This window comes from Chroicocephalus ridibundus, chromosome 12 (genome assembly GCF_963924245.1).
Source record: "Chroicocephalus ridibundus chromosome 12, bChrRid1.1, whole genome shotgun sequence".
Taxonomy (NCBI): domain Eukaryota; kingdom Metazoa; phylum Chordata; class Aves; order Charadriiformes; family Laridae; genus Chroicocephalus; species Chroicocephalus ridibundus.
Window position 1 is genome coordinate 15,005,538 of NC_086295.1, and position 16,704 is coordinate 15,022,241.

At 40.2% G+C, this 16,704-nt stretch overlaps 1 protein-coding gene across 1 annotated transcript in view; it reads right to left on the reverse strand.

The window, feature by feature from the left end:
* Window positions 1-16,704, reverse strand: part of TRPC4AP (transient receptor potential cation channel subfamily C member 4 associated protein) — a 38,572-nt gene that overhangs the window by 20,626 nt on the left and 1,242 nt on the right. The window contains exons 2-7 of the mRNA XM_063350238.1: window positions 8,377-8,505; window positions 8,000-8,116; window positions 4,987-5,044; window positions 3,797-3,852; window positions 2,098-2,226; window positions 761-962 (exon numbers count right to left, since the gene is read on the reverse strand). Of these exons, the coding sequence (XP_063206308.1) occupies window positions 761-962; window positions 2,098-2,226; window positions 3,797-3,852; window positions 4,987-5,044; window positions 8,000-8,116; window positions 8,377-8,505 (691 nt within the window). The remainder of the gene's footprint in view (window positions 1-760; window positions 963-2,097; window positions 2,227-3,796; window positions 3,853-4,986; window positions 5,045-7,999; window positions 8,117-8,376; window positions 8,506-16,704) is intronic.

Genomic DNA, 16,704 nt, shown 5'->3' on the forward strand with positions numbered 1-16,704 from the left:
TTTTTGCACTTCCCAAAATTGTTTGGCATAGGCCTATGAAACATCTGTTTCAGAAGCCCAAAAGCTTCTCAGCACAATAAGAGCTGAAAACAGCAGATTCTACATTTGAGGGTACTTCAATTTAAATCGCTTAAATTCACACTCATCCTTCTAGACAAGACTTCTGCATCTGAGAAGCACTCAGCAAAACAAGGAAACCTGCACTGTGCCCAAAGTTAAAGTTGAGCTCAGACCCACAGACTTCCAAGGCTGGTGAGGTAAGGATGGTCAACGTGATAAATATTAAACACACTTTCCTTGTTGATAAAGAAAGACATCCTGCTCAGGACAATGGCAGATAAAATCAGAGAAGCAACTGCTCCAACAGCAACCACACTGCATGCAGTTTTAGTTCAGGAATTCGTATTTTTAAGGAGGACATGGAATTTCTGAGAGTTGCTAAAGGGAAGGCCATGGAAGCGACTGTGGGATAGAAAACAAACCCAATTATTTTAAGCCCCTCAATTCATCAGAGAGGGCTGAAATAACAGAAATTGATGCATCTAATTACCAACACCACATGAAACTGTTAAGTTTCATTAACAGAAAAGACTGTTTCCAGGAAACTGCTCGAGAAAAGCGAATAAAGAAAAATCCTTTACAAAAGACAGAATGCTTACAGCATCCTCTAGAAACACACACTAGGGATGTGACATTAAGAATACGGAAATTTTACACGCTATCGAGATTCTTCTGCATTTGTTCACATACTAACAATTACCTTGATTAATTTCAGCTCGAGAAGGACCCAAGTTTTTTTTCTGCTGGGCATTTTTGGCAAGAAGCGTGTGCTTGTCATCGCTCCCCGTGTCAAGTTCAGAAATCGTGACAGCAAGGATCCTGCAGAAGTTTGCAAGCTGCTGCTGATCAAAACTGGACACAAGGCTCGCGAGATTGGGAATATCATCCAGTTGTATCATTTCCTGGAGAAGACAACATCAGCTGAGTCAGTCACAGATGATACTCAAGAAGGGAACACAGACACAGCTGCAGCTCTCCCCTGGCAAGATCTGAATGTTATTTCAATGTTCGTAAAAGAGAAGCAAACAGGCAGTGAAAAGTGAAGAGCCTGAGAAAAAACTGTGACTTACAACTGGTGTCACTTATGTTTATCAACTCTTACAACTTTTAAAGACTAAGCATTTAAGTCAAATTTTGGGGGCGTTTCTTAAAAACCCCCAAAACCAACAACCCAAATTTAACAGACAAATTACAGGCATTACAAAGCTTCAGTTCGGTTTTCCACTTATCTATTCTCTTTGAAGCTCACAGATAAGAACTGAAGAAAAAAAAAATCTAGGCATCAGTCCTTTTCCATCAAAAGATATTAAAAACATGTTGAAAACAGTTTTCAGCAAAAAAAACCCAAACATTTATGTTCAGATAAACTAAGCTTGTTTCCTGTCTCAGGAAGTACATCATCCTCAACTTTACTCTAAAAAAACCCAGTAAGAAGTTGCAGAATCCTGATCGTCTCCACAAAATGTACAGACACATTTCATTCAGGGTTTTCCCAGGGTCACACCTCTAATATTTCATTCGCATCGCAGCAGGGCACTAAGCTGTAATGATGCTGGCAAGCAAGTTCAAAAACCTAGTTTGTGCTGAAGACCTAAATGTCCTGTTCCCCCAGCCTACAACTCCTCAGAGAGGTGACAAACCCCAAGGTAAGAGACGGGCACGGGAAGCCCTCCAGCTGTCAGGAAGACTAATAAAATATCTGAAATGTAATCAGAAGGCAAGGATGAAAAATGAATTTATATTAGGCTCATTTTCTTTATTCGAAATACTGGTTGTACTTTAGTGACAGCTAGGCGCTCAGCCGCCATCATCCCCCGCCAGCTAGGCAAAAGCATTATGATACCACACGCATAATTTGGCTTCTGTATGAAATGCGACTGAAGTTAATCATCACTGTAAACAATCAGGTTTCAAATAAGCTACAAGTGAGAATCCTCGCTTAGAGGATTATCTTCAGCACCTCTTCAAAGAAACAGCTGTCTTTTCCCTACTGGCCTGAAAAGCCATACAAATAAAATTAAGAAACTAGCAACTAACCTTTTTAACTCCCAGGATATCTTCAATGAGTGTTGCCGTTTGTAGGAATGTCTTTTTGTTTGTCATCAGTGTAAACAGGAACAACACAAAGTCGTTTCTTTCTGCCAATCGCCTTGTGACTCCTTCCGTCTAGAAAGCAGCAAGAAGCACGCACAGACCCAGAGTCAGAGCCCACCTTGAGCAGTTGTGTGTCACAGGCACACGCAGGAGAGTTTTACGACAATGTGCTACTGAATCAGCTGTTCCTGAAACCAGGAAACATTGTGCTTATGGTGACCAAACCTAGCTCCAGTCCCTGTTTGAAGTTAACATGACGCTTGCAAGAACTACAGGCTCCAGGATGAGAGGTTTCATCTCCACGCTGCTGTTTACTTGCCTGCATCAAAAGTAAACACTGCGTGCCTGGAAATACGTTAGAGGCTTCTCTCTGCTTTCCCATACAAACTGTAACCAGCTCAATTTTACAGTATGTAAATGTACTCCCCAGATTCCTCCTGAACTGTCAGCAATACTCTCAGCTCAGCCGAGTATGAGCAACCAGAATCAAGCATTTGCCTTAATGAACTAACGCATGAACTCGGGTTCATCAACGGGTTCATTAATGGCAGCTTTCATGCTCTGATCTCTGCTGAGAGCACAGCCAGTCTTTTCCGGAATTAAACGTAACTTAAAATGACATCCTTACCACTTGCAAAGCTGTCTATTATATAGCACTGACATACTACCAGTGCTCACAGAACTAGACTAGCTCAGATAATTCCTGAGTATCTACGTACAAGCACAGGAACAATTAATATTGCACACACATTTCTGTGATCCTGAAGACTTGTCATTCAAGAAAGAGCAGTAATACTGAAATGAATTAAAACGGCAGCTGTCTATAAATTGCAAGCTTGTTTCTTAGCACATTATGCTATTCACAGTTTGTGCAAGTTGCATTACCTATAGCTAAAACAAAAAATTAGGTATGTCAAGAAAAAAATGTTCCTTCTCTTCCCCCTCCCATGTGTACACAGATACTTAGTGGTGAGAACGTGATCTATTAAGGCTCAAACTCTCAGGATTAGCTTGATGTCTTTGGAAAAGCTCCAAGCCATGAACTGCTTTTTTTAATTTTTTGTTTAACAGTGCTCCCTAGGTTATGACATAATAAAACGTGTGATTAAGTAAACAATGTTGAGGACGTTTCCTGCATGCATAATCTGAGGCATGCGCTTTTAGCATCAGAATTTTAATTGCAAGGTATTTCAATAGGCCTTTAACCCAGCGTTTTCCTTAGCGCTGCTCTGCCATCAACCGAACTGAACTAACACTCAGCACATGAAGGAGTGGGAGGATCAAACTTAAAGCACTTCGCCAGCACCATGACTGAACAAGACTAGCTATAGCTCGGGTTAGCAGGCATCCATTTCCAGTTTCAAATATTGACTACAACAAAGGTTGACATGGCTTTCCTATGGAAACAGATACAGAAAGATGCAAACAAGGGGACTGAAACTGGACAATGTGGCTGAGAAAACAGAAATTGTTTGAGTAACACATAAAAATATAGGGCGGTCAGATACTTAAGCAAAGGAATTTCAATGAAAAGTTTCAGAGTAAGTTTAAAATATGCTTAAAAGAGTCTGTATGTTGTCTTATCAAGTGGCACATGTAAAACATGACCAGCAGAACACTCTTCCATAGCAGCTGTACTTACACATATGCAGGTGTTGTACAGTATGCTTAAACAGTCCTTGATGAGGTCATCACTTACTGCAAAGGAGAAAACAGATGTTCACTAGCTATACACTGCCAAGGAACACTAACTTCCACAGTCGTGACACAAATAGATATAAAATGGGAGAGAATTTCAGGCTAGCTGCTAGCTCTGATCATATGTGCAAATGCCTTGGAGGATAGAAACCAGAGGAAGAGAAACACTCTGTACCTGACCCGCTCATGTGATTTCTTCCAAAACTACTGTCAGCACAGCCTGGGACCACAGACAGAGACATACCTGTGGTCTAGCGCACTTCTTAGTCACAAACAAAAGAAAACGACAGGGGTGTAAACAGCATTTTAGGAAAAATATCATAGATCAGTTCAAAATTTGTCCAAGTGAGAAACTGCTGAAGACACATGACAGTTCCAATTATTAAGCACGGGGGGAAAAAAAAAGGACAGTTCATGCAGTGCTCCAGGCAGCATCACGAATTGATAGTAAAGCTTTCCATCTGATTTACTCCAGCATTTTAATATTTAAAATATGTTTTCAGTACAGACATACAACAGCTGCCTCTAGCTCAAGTTCAAGTTACTTCACCTTTGAAGTTCCCTGGCTGATGGGCACGACCATGACATTTCTGTTCCTCAGAAGGGTTCAGGGAACCAGCACAATCCCAGGCAGGAGAAATGAAAACACCAAACTAAAGCTGCTGCAGCAGGAAAGTTGGGCTGAAGCTACTGTGCCCCACTGGCAAATTCTCCTTGTAGCAACTTGGAAATGAGTAGTCACTGTGACTAGGTCAGGAAAACAGCACACTTTTCATTATCTCACAATCTCTCTAACTCCTATTACATAAACTATGTTTTGTGGCTTATTATTAATAATTGGGAACTGTAGCTCTAGCCACAGTAACAGCAGAAGTTTCCAGTGATTGCAGATTTACGGCATTGAGAGAAGTATGTTCTGCTGAGCGCATGAACACTCCTGAGCTGTGCTTTGCAACAGGTGACTTTCCTAAATCCCATCATGGCTCAGTACCACAGAGAACAAAGAAACCAATGATTCGTTAAGAAACAGGAAACTGCTGGTATGGAAAGAGAGTAACAGAAAAATAGAATAATTTCTGTCTGAATAAGAACTCAAGGCAAGAATGAAAAAAGATTAAACACCTATTTACTTACTTTTCTGTTTCTTTTTCTGTGTAATAAGAGTTGGTCTCATGAGAATTTCTACTAAAAGCTGTAACAAGATAAAGAATTAAGGGAACAATCATTGGGATACAAATAACCAATTAATTTGTCAGTGATAAATCCAAACTTAGTCCTGTCTCTGCTGAAGTCACAGAGGTGAATAATGGAAGCTCTACAATCAAAAGCCTATTGGTATCAAAACTACATTGACAAAAAATAGTTGTATTTACCCTGAAGAAATAATAACAGTTGTATTAAACAATATCCCACTGGCAAGTTTTAAAGAATTTGAGTCTGCAAAGAATGTAATTTCACGTGCATCCAGGTAACATCAAGGAGAGCTATCACACACCTCCCAAAATAATGAATCTTTAGCAATAACAAAGATGCAAATTTTGCAAAGACTCTCCCCTAAATCTTGCTGGGCTTCAAAATACATTTCAGGTCCAGACATAACAGAACTCAAGTCGCTCCAGATTTTAATCTCGCCAATAAAGAGCAAGCCACTGCCTGTGTATATGCACCTTATATGTATACTTACATATACATTTACAGATATGTGAAATGTTGTTTCATGTTAACAGTCAGCTTTCCAAGACTAGGACTATGGTTCTGATAGATGTAGAACTGATCTTTAGTTAGTTGTTCTCCTATACCACTGGTTTATTTTAAAGCATTAAGAAAAAAAAAAAAACAACCAGCTTATTTAAAAATTTAGAGGAACTGATGATTTCTGCAAGAAGTACTGCAAAAAGCCCCTAGTTTTAAAATCCAGTTTAAAATTGTTAACAGCAATGTAGGGATCACCCAGTCAAATTATGCCAACTGACAATATACTTAGATTTTACAACTTGCTCTATTTGTCCCAACTTAACTGTACTGTTCTTTTAACGAACTACCTACCCAGACACAGAGGAAAACATCTGACAGCACCAGAGGCACTGCCCACATTTTAAGCACCGATAAATAAATAAATAGGCAATTTTAAAGAGGAATATCCATTTTCCAGCAGTATTTGTAATAGCTGCCGGAGCTACTATTCTAGGGTAGAGAAAAATGACTGCAGTAGTAATGCAGTGCTCATATTAACGGCTTACGTTTTAGGAGAAGAATGCCCACCTCAAGGCTCAGTACCCGAGATAAGCATCCAAAGATATCCCCATGCACTTGGGATGGAGGTCACCCGCACAACAAGTCTATCTTTTAAGGGTGGCTGCAGTCATGCTCGCTCCTGCCTTGCGGAGCGGATCTTTTGAGCTAGTATTTATTTTTTTCCTGGTCAATACTACAACCCACCATGTATTTATCACCTTATTCTTGCAGAACAGGTATGCTCCTCACATACACTCCAGGGACTGGACTGCAGTGGTGTGAGACACTCCTTGGAGAAGGCTTTCTTCAACCATCCTACTGAAACTGCAATAGTTTGCAGCAAGAAGCACAAGAGTCCAATGGCAGGAAGAGAATAGGCAAGAGGGTGCCTCACCAGAGGCAGAAGGAGCAGAAAGGGAGTTATGAGAACTTATTTCTTGGAAGGGGGTTGCATTCAGTTCTGAAGCCCATGAGACTCGTATATCAGTTCACGCGTTTGTACTCTCACGTAGTATTTTACATGTATTCATATAAAGGGTGGAGGCACAAATGTGCTTTTGTTCTTCCTCGATGTAAAGGATGTCAGAATCCAAAAATATTTTAAGGAATATACTACCACACATTATACCATACAGAGTATACTGCAAATTTAGCATCCTTCAAAGTTACTCATGCTTCCCAGTTCAAAATACTGCAATACAGAATCAGCACGTGGCACACACGGAACCAGCAGATTAGACTACTTCCCTTTCAAGTCCTAGAGTAGGATTTTCATTGCACTGGCTTCTACCACTGCCTTTAACCAGATTAAACCCACTTGTATCACCCAAATCTCTGGCCATAGTACCAGATAATTACAGTGTGTCTGGTATTTACCACCTCCAGCTCAAGAAAAAAAAAACCCAACCAACAAACCCCAACGAAGCAACCAAAGAAAACCCCCACACACTTACTTAAAGATGAAATATAAAGTCATTTTCTGTGCATTCTTACGTTAAAAGCACTTCTACAGGAAGTATCACTATTTCCCATTAAAACCAAGGGAAATTTAGAACATTTTCATCCAATGTTCTAAATTGCTTGGGTAGCTGAAGACTTTTGTGCTCAGTTAACAGGATACCAGCAACTAAACCAGTGCTAATTTCAAAACAACGTAACCTAAACGTAAGTTTTACTTAAATCAAGGCATGCTAAGTGTAACAAGAGAGAAGCAGCAAAGACACTGTTTAGTTAGACCAAATAAAAAAAAAATAGGGAGAAAGTATCAATTAATTCACTGGAAAATACAAATCATACATTTCTAATGAAGCTAAGATCCCAGAGTGTGTCATCATAAAACTGAGCAAACTTGGGTATTTGTGTAATGTAGAATTAAAACAAATAAACAAAAAGATAAATTGACAGAATGTCTACAGAAACCACACAGTTCTGTTTAAAAAACTTTTCCAGAGATGAAGTAGTCCGCACTGGATGCCAGCAATAAACAGAGACAACCTGGCTAAAAGATGTCCTAGTGTGCTTAAAAACTGCCACACACCCTTTAGTGGTCAGTGAAATTCGCAGTGCTCCAGTACCAACTGTAGTATTTCATCTCACAACTAGAAATCATTTGAAACTCTTTTAATTGAGAACCTAGAGGTCTCACCTTTAAGTTAAAGACAGACAACCTGAAGAAACAGCCAGGTCTTCTGTATCATACAAGAAAAAGCACCTCACTTTTGATGATTCATACCTTGCAAAATACACCCTTTTCAAATTTTGATTAACGGGCACAATTCTAACGCTTAACATCAAATTGGTAAAGTCATTCTGTAGATTCTGAAGCGTCAAAGGCCTCAAGACCTCACTTACAGATTTCTCAGTGGTATGACTACCATGCAGAAATCTTTTGACGTTGAAAAAACACACTTACGTCGACTCCTCCAAATAAGTCAAATGTGTATGTATTTGGGAAAGTGGACTCTTGAGCAGCTTTTCTATCTTCCGTAACAAATACCACGGCTTCCATTGAAAGAAGTGGAGAAATTTCCTGCATACAATAATAAAAAAAAAAAAAGACGGTTCAAAAAGAAAACTGTTCAACAGTATAAACACAATTGTCTCCAGCTATCTGTGTGATCTACTGACTAATCAACTACATGAATTCCCAGCTCTTATCTACCAGCCAATTCACAGATACTATCATGCAAACAGTTTCAAAAATTAGTTAGAATATGATTGCAGTAGACTTTACAAGAAAGCCACAACAAAATAAGGCCTAGCTTCCAGGAAGGACGGTGCAGACAGTACCTTTAAGATGCTTTGGCACTGGGAGAAATCGCTGTTTGGGTGGCTATGTTCATACAGCTTTTGCAACAGTAAGGGAATCCCATTCCATTTTGCTTGTTTATCTCTTTCCTTTAACAAGGCCTCTGTGATCTGCAACAAAGGAAGAATATTATTCCTATGCGTCTGATGCTTCACAACCAGGAAAACCACCTTATCACCTTCCCAAAATATCAGAATATCACAGAAAAGTAGTTTATTGTAGACAGTACCATTACAAAATCCAGTACCTCTTTCTATGCAGCAATTTATCTGGTAGCTGCTGAATTTTACTGACGGTTGAAGTATGTTAAACAGGACAGGGGTTAAAGCAGATGTCAGCATTTCGAGTACTTAATCTCATTTCATATTTTTATACTGGTCATGTATTTCAAAATGGGAACACATACGTCTCTAAATAATTCTGTTAGTAGAACTCCAGTTGACAGGTCACTGAAGGAGGAAATGGGTGCCCTTGACACTACCAAAAATTACACCGGTCTAAGGTAGAGAGAATACTGAAGGTGGAAAGGCTTCACGGCTCATGACATTCAGCTAGTAATGAGAATTTCCTCAGCCAAGTCCCTGAAGCCATTACTGCTCACAGCAATGACCCAAACCACTAAGATTTACAAGCAGGCTCCAGAAGAATGCATCAAACATACAGGGAAAAATTTCCTCTGTAGTCTTGGGCTGGTTATAAACGGAGACCGACAACTAAATGAGTTGGAGAACACCGGTATTATCCTCTGGGACGCAGGCTGCAACCACAAAAAAGCATTTGCTATCACATTCATGCACTTTTTCCAATTTTCCTCTTCTCTCCAAAATATATGTATAAAAAAATCTCAATATTCACCACTATATTTTACTCCTGAAAAAAAAAATATGAAGGAGCACACAACAATACTCTGCGTAGAATCCACAAAAGTTGTTCTGAAGCCTTAATGCTTCCAGGTTACCGCCAGCAGATACTGTAAATGAGGAGCTCTTCATGAAAGTTCACGATCCAGCTAATGCAGACCAAAATCCAACCCCCTTCCTTAACAATACTTCAGAGGTACCTAGACCAACCCTGAAATAGGGACTTACCCTTGTACAGAAAGGTAAGACAGACAATAATAATTATAGCCAGCAGGATTTCTGGCTGGTTTTACAGTATTTTTATATGCCCTCCAAATAAAATAAAATAAAAATAATAAAACCAACACAATCCTCAGGCCAGCAAGACTGCATCTGAATGCAACATTTGTGGATTTTCACTTACTCCTAGGTCTAAACCTCCAAGCTGCTCTCATCCTGTGTAAGTCACTCCCCAGACCTTTCTGTGGTTAAATTGCATTGTTTCCCTCCAGCCTGCTCAAACGTGCAATGTTAATAGTTAACAGCCAGGAAATCTTACTGCTTATTGTGTCAGCCAAGACATCTTTCTCGGATATACTTCAGTGTACAATTCCAAAGGGCCATTCAATTCCTGATTAGACAATTATATGCAAATATACTCCAATTTCGGACTGAGAATTTAACCCTTTTCTCCACTTGTTAGACAGCATACAGAAAGACCAGAGAAGTGATGCAAGCACACGAAAATTCAGACTGGCAATGTTAGCTGCTATGCCCTTCTTCTAAGCTTTCCAGATACTTAGCATTCTTTCCTGGATGAAATATCAAAATTTGTACATAACTGAGAATTTCAAGGCTCTTGGAAATATCAGGTTTTCTTGCTAGAAGGGGTGATTGAAGCAGCATCTGCTTTCTGAATAAGAGTAATCAACCAGCACTGCTGGAGAATGACGCAGAGCTCCTTCCGAGGAGGCCATTCGCACAAGAAATGGCAGGACAAAACCATGAAGTCAAAATAGTTTCTCATCGTTTGGACTGCGAATAATGGGTCAGCTCGTTTGAAGTCACAAATTTCCATTTCTCCCTGTAATACCCAGAATACAGAGAGCGAGAGGAGCTCTACCACTACCCCATCTCAGGTGTGGGAGGAGTACACAACCCCACGAGCAGTGGGAGGAACCCGCTTAATTGCTGGGTAAAGTGCAAAGAACAAACAGGCAGCAAAATGCCAGGGAAAGAATCATTCTCCGGCTCCAGCTGATGAGGAAGATAGTGCAGGCAATGATGACGTGCATGGGTTGTGATCTGAGGTTCCAGTAGCACAGTGCAGAATTCTGCATCCAAATGCTCTCAGAAAAGGCCAAAATAATCAATGTTAAAACCTTGTCCCCAATACCGCATTTGTTAATCGCACATATGCTTCTTGGTTTGGGGCAGGATCCATCTCCATTCTCATTTCTGTACCAGTAGGTCTTCCGCTCCCGGTCCCGGACTGAGAGGCAGTCATTTGTGCTGATCTGCAGAAAACTTTCAGAACTGAAATTCTGAAAGAATGAAGCAAACGTTTCCTTGCTCTCATCTTCTTTTAACTGCTTTCCAAAAAAAAAAAAAAAAAAAAAGAAAAAAAAAAGATTTTCCTTCTCTTGATTTAAGACATGTCTTTGGTTTCAGTGCAAGCTCTAGCTTCTGGTCCCTATTCTGTATTTATAAGGCTTCCCTGGCTCTGAATATTTCCATTGTGGCGGGGCAGTATTTGCCAATGCAAAGATTTTGGATTCTGTGGAGGGATTAAAATTCAATTAGATTGTATGGAGCGGTCTTTCTTTACAACCATTTTGGTTAAAAACTGGATCTCATGATTTCTGTAATAGCTGCTAGTCAACAGTTTTCATTTGTAAGCAAAGTCAGTTTCCGTATTGCTCTTTTTGGGCAGATATTACTGAATAGTCACCAAAATTAGCACTGGGTCTTTTGGGGCCCCTTTCCCTCTCCAGCATTTTTTTTGATCTCATCCAAGCAGGATAAACCAAATCCAACACCAATTTCTCAGAAATTTTCTTTGTTCACTGAATAGCTCTGGATAAAATCTCTGAAATGTTGCGTACAAAGCTTGAGTAGTTCGATATTACCTAGCAAGAAGGGGAGGCTGCAGAAGCCCAGCTGGAAATGGCATCAATGAAAAGAACGGGGCTACCTAAACCATGGTTGCCGGGGTTATGAACTGTCACACCTCGCTGGTATTAGAACATGACACGATAAAAGACTTCAGAGAGGACTAAAATAGAGTTAAAAATGTGCCGTCAAGCCCATCCAGGACTGCCCGGCAGAGCAGAGCGAGGGGTTTTCTCTTTAAAGCCTCCCAAAGGACCGGAGTCCAGGATTTCCCAGGAGATTACTCCAAAGACTGGTAACTACCATAGGAATTCCTTCCTACCACAGAGTATAAATAACTTTGTGCATAGTTTTTCTTGAAAGTATACAAAGGTCTGTACAAAGACACTACACAGGAATCTAAATATTTCTTTTAAATTTCTTTCTAATCGTCCTGTGCTATAAATCCTTTTAAAACAGCCCAGCATCCATAAACAATTGTGAACAATACCTAAAATCTTCATCAAGTTATACTGTTATGTGTTCATTTTTACCTAAATCCATCCCTTGATCAGTTTAGTTCCCCTTTCTGTTGTACCCCTCCACTTTGCTGTAGTTATTTGCTACTGATATTCCTACCCACTTGTCCTGGTTCGAGGTAAAACAGAACAGTTTTCAGTCTTTTTATTTTTCAGTTAAGTCTCTTCTATCAGCACCATTTGTTACTGGCCTGAGATTTCTTGTAGTTACGATTGTTTCAAAATCCCTTTGCCTTCCAGTGAGGAGTTTCCTTTCCATTTGTGTTCCTGCACTGTGACAATTCTCATTGCCCTATGAAGTAAACCTCTTATTTCCCCAACCTCGTCTCCACCACTTTTCTAAGCTGTGGTCAGTGACACATCTCCATGTCTCCCCATAGCTGCTGACGCACATGACAGTAGCAGAAATACCATGAGTTAACCCTCCCCTTTGCTCTTCAGAGTAAAGGTAACGCTTTCCCTAGTACAATTGTGCCTTTATTTCGCATTTTACCTTTCAAACATCTCACCACCTTGCTCAACAGAGGAGGATGTTTTAAAAGTGTTTTCTGTGATCTTTCAAAAAGCAAAAATAGTGTCCAAGCATCCATTCCAGCACTAAAGAATTCATGCTGTGACAGATTTTACAGCTATGACACATCACTTGTAATTTTTCCTTAATCCAATTTTTTGTTGCAATCATGCATTAAGCTAAGATTGGAAGTCCTTTAAAAAAAAAAAAAAGCAGAATTGCCATTCCCAGTATTTTCCATGACCACTTCTGAAGTACATATTCAAATGTTCTGAAAGCTTAAGAGAAAAAAGACACACAAGATTATGGCTCTCAAGAAACACATGCAAGCATATCGTCTCTACATATTTTTAATAAAATCAAAGCCTTTCCATATCCTTTCCTTCAAACCTTTTAGGCCAACCTTTAAAAAACAGGAAACTAATATTTGTGCAATTAAATATTTAATTTTTCTGAATAGTAATAACTTAGGAAGTCATCTCTGATAGACTGCCAGGAGAACAATCATTCAGTATTTTGGGGAGTGCCCCGTCATCCCAGCTCCTCATTACATTTTCCTTTTCAGTCGCTAACGAACATGCATCGGTCTGGCCAAGCTGCCTCTTTCCTCACACAGCTTTTCACAAAAAAGCCTACAATGAAGGTAAACGACCCGTTCCCCAACCCCCAAGTTTTCATTTTAACACAACGGCATAGAAACAGAAACACATCTTGTGGCCTATAAAGCGGTTGTGGAAAGCATTCCAAGGGAGAAGCTGTGCACTGCTACCCTGCAGCTGCGGGGCAGTAAACAACGCAGCCAGGCACCAGCTGGGTCTTTTGCACGTAGCTCTGGTCAAGAACACATCAAAGCCCCCAAACTTTTATTCCTAAAAAGAAACTCTGCTGATGATGTTAAGCTGGGAGAAGTCCACGTATTTCCAGCCTCTCTCCAGCTCCTAGATTCTTCGAAGTGCAGATCAAGTTTCCCGTAACTACTGTTTCTCCACCCTCCACAACCCTGGATGGAGCTCGTCATCCTTTCTCCTGCCAACCCAAAAGCCAGGCATGAACCCAAGGACACGGTGTCCTAGGATAAAACCTGCCATAGCTTCTAGCCAGGTCTAACCATCCCCACAACTCCCAAACCACTGCCCTACTCCCCTCACTGGAAGAAGAGCAAGTCTACCATGACAAAGAACAGCTCTCGCGAATCTCAAAACCCCACGGTGCTTCTGAGAGCAGAGCAATTCCAACACAGATCTTTAACACCAGCAGCTCTTCAAAAACACTACAGAATCTACCAGATCGTGGTAATAGTTACTAATGTTTGTTTTGATGATCTTACTCTCAGAAAAAAATATATAAAATCAACTAATATGTAAAATTGTATTAACTACTCAGTGATCACATTCTCCTTGGAAGTTTCTTCTTTAATTCATTTTGAAAGAAAGCAAAATCTGTAGAGATATCTAGGAAAAAGCAAAGGGGCAAGGAATATTTACATCTACCACAGTTTTATTCCTACTCATCTTCAGTCACACAAAATAAAGACTACTGCAGTCCAACACTTCTGAGCATTTCTAGGGTATGACAGAGCTCTGGTCCTGGTTATATAAAAAGTGTGTGCAGGCTTTCCAACACTCACTAGCTGTCTTCTGCTGAAGAGCTCTAAGCCTGCTAAGACCCATACAATTAGAGCTACTAAAGTGGATTATATTCACGTGAATGGGTTTTTTTGTTGGTGCTGTTGTAAGGAGGAAACAAAACTGATTAGAAACCAAAATATTTTCCTCAGAGTTGGGAAACTACTACAGACTACCAATAACTTGTAATGGTAGGAGCTGGAAACCAGGATGTCTGAGGCAGAAAACGTTTTCCTTCCACAGAGAGTTTTTTTCAGAGTGGACAGGGACTGTTCTGCTAAGGGAAGCATCTATTCCTAGGGATAGCAGATCATGAAATACAGCTGGAATAATGGTCTCTTTTTTCCATTCTGATTGTTTTAGCTAAGCTTTGGCAATCCTATGAGAGTGAGACCAGCGCTGACGATTTGCTCTTGGGACTGCACCAGAAGCACGCTGTTTTGCCAACAAATCACTGGTTAATCCATTATTGTATTGCTCTGTCTCCAGGGGTTCGCATAGCTGCACCTAAATATCATCTGGTTTCATGTTATATACAAGCTTTTCGCAGTTGGCTTGCAGCAGATGAAGTGCGTGCCCTCTTGCTAAGGGAATCTCAGCTTGATCAGCTGAGCCAAAATGTTCCTTTGCCTTCAAGGAACTGCAGCATAAACCTCGTCATGTCTTATTTGCAGCCAGCGCAGCTGTGCCAGGAGAGGGGCTACACAACAGCCAGTTCACCAAGCAATATTTTTCCTTATTAGAAAATGTGTGTCACTTCTGGAAAGTTGGCCTGCTTCTGGTTTTCCACTATGTGAAAAGCCCCTTTCACTCGCTCTGTACTCGGTGCTAGGGCAAACCTTGACACAAGGTTATGCAATCTGATACCAATGATTGAGGCTCGCATCCAGGGCAGCAGCTGATGATAGCAATATGGCTAAAATGGACATGAGAACAGATAATAGCAATATCTACTGAAATCTGCTTATCCATCAGCCTTCTTATTATTAATAATAAAGCAAAGAGACCAACCGGCAAGAAAGCTACAGCTCCTGGTAGGCAAGTACAGCAAGAACACATGAGAATCCAGATTTCAGAGCCTTAGCTGGCCTCAAAACTGACAGATATTCAGGTGGCTGCTGCTGTCAAAAATATTTTTATTTCCCTGTAAGATCAGGCTGATGAACCTTCAGATGCAGGCGTGTCAAAAATTATCCTTACTGATTCAAAGACAAGCCCCTGCTTTCGTCATACCAAAATGGATCTTGGGATCACCTAAAAATAGTATGCAAGGCTTTGTTTAAGAATAAATGCCACTTCCGCCTACAGAAAGGTACTAATTGTCTCCCAGAGATCAGATGCTAAAATACAGTGACAACATTGTAGGAGAATGCTACTCAGATGGCAGGCATCACAGCAAGGAACTGTGTTTCCCAATCTCTCTGAATTAAGATCTCAAAAAGGGTTTCTCTTCCTCACGGGATACCAGCAGTGCAGTCCGTGCAGCACATGACACAAAACTTCCTTGGGAAGAAAGAGCTCAAAGGACATTGTCCTGACTTGTTCTTCTAGACCCCAACACAACAGTTGGAAACCTGATCTGCTCTTCGGCTTTTGAGGAACAAATGAGTTGAGAAACTTAAGCAAGGGGTACCACACTGCTGCTGAGGAGTCAACTGCAGAAAAAGCATAAACATTTTGATAAAAAACAGAACTTAAAAAAAGATGAGCACCCAAAACTGCCTCATACTTCTTTATAAATTGCATCAAAGTGCTTTCTATTTAGATTGTCTAAAAACAAAAAACTCCTTTAAGGTAAAAGTACAGAGATGCGTAATTTACAAAGTTCAAAATCATTCAGGGATTCAAAATCATTGTTCCCCATCCTTCACCTAGGCGATTTAAAAATGTATTCCTAGAGCATTTATGAGGCACTGAGAGCCCTAGACGTCTAAGTTTTAAGTCTTTCAGGGCAGCACAGTGATACTGAAATTCATAAAGTAAAACAAAACAAACAAACAAAACCCCAGCAAAAACCCCAAACAATACACCTCAAACTTGGGCATTATGAGAAGAAGGATATAACTAGCAGAAGTTTCCTCGACTACTGTAAAAGCCTGGTCATTTGCTTCAGCATTTATTTCCAACAATTCATAAAAGCCCCAAATTAAAACACGGTACCACTGCATTTCTCAAGCAAACCAAAGCCCAGAACAGAGGTACCAGATTACGTTGGTGCACAACATTGTTACAGGTTTATCTGACTTAAATCGTTATGGTTGTGGGGGAGCGAGCCAGCAAGGGTATAGAGGCGGACAGGGAAGTTCCTGAGACAACATGCTGCTTTGTCCACATGCTGTATGAAATACACTCCTAAAACAATCCCACGGAAATAACTTCCTTCAAAAGAGACAATATCAGGTTTAAATCCATGCAAATTATTTGCTTTTCTTAAGTATTAACCAAACTAGTGTCTGAGCAAGCAGCACAATAAGGACAAAAAAGCTGTTAAAAATCACCTCCTGCTCTTTCACCTACCTCAGCTACAGAGCGAGGAATGAACATTTATGATGAACAAGTCTTCTCTTAGTAATTGCTCAGAATCCTTGTTAATCAAGGAAAATATTGTTGTCTGCACTACTGAAAACCACTTAAGAGAAATCCCATTTTTTTTATTCCATTTCAACTCTTTTAAGATACTTTAGCTCAATAAGTCACTGCCCAA